This window comes from Procambarus clarkii, chromosome 12 (genome assembly GCF_040958095.1).
Source record: "Procambarus clarkii isolate CNS0578487 chromosome 12, FALCON_Pclarkii_2.0, whole genome shotgun sequence".
In the NCBI taxonomy this organism is placed as follows: Eukaryota; Metazoa; Arthropoda; class Malacostraca; order Decapoda; family Cambaridae; genus Procambarus; species Procambarus clarkii.
The window spans coordinates 21,106,275-21,112,274 of NC_091161.1; the positions used below are offsets into that span (position 1 = coordinate 21,106,275).

The 6,000-nt window shown below is 45.7% G+C and overlaps 1 protein-coding gene across 1 annotated transcript in view; it reads left to right on the plus strand.

Annotated features, from left to right (window-relative positions):
• The window catches only part of LOC138363973 (uncharacterized), a 79,321-nt gene extending 79,091 nt beyond the window's left edge, over positions 1 to 230 (plus strand). The window contains exon 7 of the mRNA XM_069323425.1: positions 43 to 230. Coding sequence (XP_069179526.1) covers positions 43 to 230 — 188 coding nt within the window. The remainder of the gene's footprint in view (positions 1 to 42) is intronic.
• Positions 231 to 6,000: the final 5,770 nt, after the last annotated feature.

Below are 6,000 nucleotides of genomic sequence, written 5' to 3' on the forward strand. Positions count from 1 at the left end.
AGCTTCAGTCTGCCCTAGCCCTCTGCGGTTCTACGGCGGCAGGTTCCGATGGCATTCATTATGAGATGCTTCGCCATCTGAGTCTGTACATTCGGATCTGGGAGTCGTCGTCAGTTCCTGAGGACTGGCTCGATGCTGTTGTCCTCCCTGTTCAGAAACCAGAGTTTCTTGGGTCATCCCCCAAGGACTTCCGCCCTGTTGCCCTCATGAGTTGTCTGCAAGCTCTTTGAACGTATGGTTAACGTTCGTTTGATGTGGTTCTTAGAGCACTATCACCATCTCTCCCCTTCTCAATTTGGTTTTCGCAAGTGTTGCAGCACAACGGATGACCCAGTGAGCTTGGAGGTCTATATTCGTACTGGTTTTGCTGCAAAAACTTCCGTTGTTGCCGTCTTTTTGACCTGGAAAAGGCTTACGTCAGTACCTGGTGGTATCATATTCTGTCCCAACTTTATTCTTTTGGCCTTCGTGGGAATCTCCCTCAATTCCTCCAAAGTTTCCTCTCTCATCGTTCCTTTCGAGTGAGTCTTGGTACCCCACTCTGCCCCTTTTAGGCAGTATGAGGGTGTACCCCAGGGTAGTGTTCTGAGCACTCCTCTTTTCTAGTTGACCTCAATAGTCTTCTATCCTCTCTTCCTTCTGGCGTCTTCTCCGCTCTCTTTGTTGACGATCTTACCCTTTGCTGTCAGGGTGATGATTCGCCTCTCCTTCAACAGCGGCTTCAACTTGCGATTAAATGCCGTGTCATCTTGGGCCACCGATCATGGTTTCAAGTTCTCTGCGTCTAAGACTTGTGCTATGACTTTTACACGGAAGCATGTCGTTCTTCGTCCCTCTTTTTCGCTTTATGGTCATCCCCTTGTGTATAGGGACTCCGCTAAATATTTAGGGTTAATCTTTGACACTCGTTTGTCATGGTCGCCCCATATCTCTTTCCTCAGAGTTTGAAGCTCTAAGGCCCTTAACCTACTAAAGGTTTTGTCCCATACTTCTTGGAAAGCGGATAGGAGCACGCTCTTCTATTTGCACTCCTCTCGTCCTGTCTAAACTCGATTATGGTTGCACTGCATACTCTTCAGCTTCTCCTCCTCCTCATCGCCGTCTTGATGCTTTGCACCATATTGAGTTGCGTCTCGGCTCTGGTGCCTTTCGTTCGACTCCCGCCCTCAGCTTGTATGTTGACACTGGCTTCCTATCTCACCAGGACCGCCGTGATCGCTACTGTCTTCGCTATCTTGCGAGGTCCTTACAACATCCTTCCTCTCGCCTCTGTCGTGCTTTAACTTTTACCCCTTCTGTGGTTCCTGTTCCTCCTCATCGCCTCCCACTTTGTCCGACTATCTCGTCTACAGGATTCTCTTTCCGTTCGTATTTCTAATGTTTCTATTCGTATTGTTCCTTCCTTGTCTCCCCTGTGAAGAGTCCCCTTTCCGAAGTTTTGTATGTCTTTGACCCATATCACTAAAGCTTTTACACTTCCTACGGTTCTGAAACGCCTTTTTCTTGAGCACTTTTCTTTGTACTCCCACTCTGTTTCCATCTTCACCGATGGGTCTAAGTCTGCGAACGGTGTGGGCTATTCTGCTGTTTTTCCTGACCGCACTTATGTGTCGCCTCCCTTTGGAGGCTAGCGTCTTCACAGCAGAATTTCATTCTATTCTCTATGCTCTCCGTTTCTTGCTTTCTCATTGTCAATCCTTCTTTGTGGTTGTAGTTGACTCTCGTAGTGGCCTCATGGCTCAAGGGGTCCTTTAATCCTGTCCATCCGGTGGTCATAGAGATTCAACATTGGCTGCTTCTTATCTCTAGTAAATTTAAATCTGTAGAGTTTTGCTGGGTTATCTTGAAGTTATCTTGAGATGATTTCGGGCTTTAGTGTCCCAGCGGCCAGGTCCTCGACCAGGCCTCCACCCCCCAGGAAGCAGCCCGTGACAGCTGACTAACACCCAGGTACCTATTTTACTGCTAGGTAACAGGGGCATAGGGTGAAAGAAACTCTGCCCATTGTTTCTCGCCGGCGCCCGGGATCGAACCCGGGACCACAGGATCACAAGTCCAGTGTGATGTCCGCTCGGCCGACCGGGGTTCCCAGCCATACTGGTATTTCTTTAAATGAGTGCGGATGCTGCCTCTAGAGAAGCTATCCATTCTTGTCCCATCTCCTGTAAAGGTATTCCTTATTCCGACTTTTATCCAGTTATTCATTCCTCCATCTTTGCCCGTTGGCAGCGTTGTTGGTCTTCTGTAGTTGGTAACAAGCTGCGTACTCCCAAACATAGTGTATCCCCGTGGCCTGCCTTCCTGCCACTGTAACCGGCGGTGGGAAACGGCTCTAGCAAGGTTGCATATTGGCCATACTCGCTTAACTCACGGTCACTTAGTTTGCACAATTAGGAGCAGGGAGGGGCTCCATTGAGTTGTCCCTTTTGCAGTTGTGTATATCCTTGTTGAATATCCTGACTTCCAGGACGTGCGTGTGCCTTGCTTTCCGACAGTCCCTTGTGGTCACTTGTCCCTCGCTAGAATTCTTGTTGAATCGAATACTTTTGATTTCGTTTACCTAATGCGTTTCTGTTCTCGTATTGGCATTCTTGGTGATATTTAGCGCCCTCAGATTATTTTGCACTTTGATGGTGCTACATAGCCTTCCCGGTTTGGTCCCTTCTTTTGATAATTACTTACTCTTCGCTGACCTCACTAACCTATACACTTGTTGACCGAATGGACAAGATGCGTGAACACCAAAGATTAAACACAGATGTGCACTATTGTAACGGGTACCGCCCTCAACCTTCAATTCTGGTGAACGCTGGCCGTTATTTAACCAATCTGTTGTTCATTGTTTTATTCTTACTGTAACCTCTAGCTCAATGATTCCTTGTAACCTTGGTGGTTGATCACAAAGGCGCCACAAAACGAGGACACTGTACCTTTCATCTGCAAGTAAACTCACTAGAGACTTTAATAGCTGCCACTGCCTTACTTCAAAACCCACTGAATGCAATTACCCCAACTGACTGCAAAGCAGGAAACAGCCAATTGGTATAGAGTCGCAGAAAGGACATCTGTAATATGTTGAAGGGGGATAGAGTTTGCTTTAAGTGCGGTTCAATTTAAACAGAAAGAGAATAAATATTAAATAGACTAAGGGGTATTTATAGAGCTCACAAGAGTTTTTACAACACTTACTCACAAGAGTTACTTACAACACAAGAAATATATAAAATAGGGAATATTTACTAAACAATTCAAATCACTTTATTATTTTGTACACAAAATAGTACCTGAACACCCCCTAAACTGAAGTATCTCTAGCTTGAGGCAATGGTTATTTACTGTGGTTTACTATAAAATGTATTTAATTCAACAGACATTACCTTAATTACATGCCCAGACCAGATGTTAAGCCTTTGCGTCTGGAGGTGGTGTTGACCACCAGGATCGTGCCAGCTACATTGATCTCAACCTCCTTGACCTCCAGCAAGCAAGCTGACGCATGGCTGGTTGCCAAAAAAAATTTCAACGATAATTATCTAAGCTAGACTCTCCTGCCCTGGGTCACTAAAGGTGACTGAATCCATTTTCCCAATTGAGGTTCAATTATCTCTGTAAATTACCAAGGGTACTATCAATTATCCTACTGAGTAATAACATGAACTTCCCAAATGTAAATGAACTGACAAACAAGTTGATCGGTAGCCATTTACCACCACTGACGCTGCTACTGAGCCGCGAGTTTGTCATACGTCTACCAGAAACTAGTTCACTTATTCTAATGAGTCATCTGCACTTGTCCCAGAATCCTCGTCACTTTAGACAAAACTACTACATAGTTCCTTTCTTTGTGAATAGCTTGGATCAAGTCTCCAATATACAATACTCTCAAAATTAAGTAATACCCTTTCATATAGCAAATTAACTAAGATTTGAATAACTAAGATTAACTAAGAAAATTTCTCGGAGTAGAAAGGTTTTGAGGAGAGGGTGGGGGTGAGGCTACGTCCCTGGTGACCTGGCTAAAGTCAGTGTTGCCGCCTCAAAAGTCAAGCAGCTCTGCTGTGTACTAAATTCCCGGCTGAAAACCTACCTGACTATATACTACTTAACTCCTTCAACATACAATTAAGGAGTACACAATCTGTTCTTTGAAAGGGCTACTTCAAGATGGAATTTTACATACGAAACTACACGTGACACATTTTTAATCTCTACCCTAGCACTGAGGTGTTATGTCCTGGCCAAGCTGGAAGTTCAGTCCTGCAGTAACAAACGTGCGGGCGTGTTTATACAATCCAGTTTATTAAGAATACATGATTATGAAGTTAGGTTGTTACAGTGGCTTGTCTGGCTTTGATCATGCTCTGTATTTCGCCTTTCCTAGCAGTGCAGTCCGGTGGAAGGGCAATATGGGCGTCTCCACATAGGTGACAGCATGGGAACTCAGCTTGACAATTCCTGTAGTGGGAAGCAGGCAGAGGAAGAGACTTCAGTGGTAGTCTCGACCACTGACAGACGCAACAATTAAGGTGTTTTCCATATTTCTGGTAGGTCTTCCGTCTCCAGTGACCTACTATACACTATGGAGAGTGGCAGAGCGCTGCTGCACACTTTCAATACCCATGGTGAGTTTTCGTCCGTGCCATCGGCCTTTCTCACGTCCAGATCCAACAGATGCCTCGACGTGAGAGGCATCAAAAATAAAAAAAAGACAGGAACAAAATCAGTTCCTGTCTGATTTTGGCTCTGTTATCTGTAAAAATGATGCTACTACCTTTGCAGCTTCTCTGTGGTATGCTCGGGTAGAGCGATACCACATCTGTTAGTACTCAAATTGTATGACGGTTGGGATACAGCCAATCACAATCGAGTAGGTCTCTGACGTCCTTCCCTACAGAGCTGGAAGTGACCGCTCTGGAGGCAAGGTCAGTATTCTCACAAGCCCAAAGTAGGTAGGACCTCGGCAGTCTATAACTATACACTGTTACCTTACTCAAACTGTTGAAGTGATCTACTGTGTATTCTCTACAATCCAGCAAGAACCATACATCAAAAAGGTAACGAATCCATCCATGGAGAAAAGGTAGGCCCCTCTCAGGACGGGGCCTCTAATTTCTGCACTTTTGTTGAGGAAATCTGTCGTATCTTGGATTCTTTCCGGCAGTAGACGTAACAAGGGATTCAGGAGGGCTGTGCAGATCCAGTCTTCCGGCCTTGTTGGGGCCTGGCAGCCGCTTAGAACCGGTCTCCATTGCCACGTTCCTGTTTCTTCTAGTGATTTATGGAACTTTGGTAAAAGGTAGAGGTGGGGAATGATAGATTCAAAAGCTAGGAAGAAATCTCTCGCCCCTGCCTGCATGAATCCTCCTTTCCCGTCCCTAGTTTTGTTTTCAAACGGCTTGAGGACTATCCTTTTACTCCTCGTTTGGGGGGTTTCAAAGCGCCGCATCCTGGTTGTGTATCAGTTTGTAGGCTGCAGTGTCTGTTAGGTGCCACTGCATCTCGTGCCTGTAGTTGTTCTTTCTCCAGACGACGACAGCACCTCCCTTGTCCATCGGCTTTATCACAATATCCGAACGTCCCTTCAGCGTTGATAGGGCGTCCCTCTCATCCCTTGCGAGATTGCAGTTGCGTTGGTGTTCCGCACCGCACTTGAGCTCCACCCTCACATGCTGGATTACCGGTTTAAGGCCTACTAGGTTGTAGTTTGGGCACTGGACTGGTTTGTTGTGGAGGAGGTACCTGAAAGAGAGCGAGAGTTTAATTCTTTTAATTGCTCCCTGTGACTTACCTTGCTCCGGCCAGAGGTTGCTCCAAATTTGGTTGATACTAGTTATCAAGTTGTTGCAAAGATCTTCTATCATATCTCTTCTTCTTATGCGCCGGAGGAAGTATCACGAACACGAGTCCCCTTTCCAACAGTTTCCTCTCCTGTTCAGTTAAGGGTACCTCAGAGACAACTGTCTGTTTTAGTTGTCCTCTTCTATGCTTTAATTTGTGTCG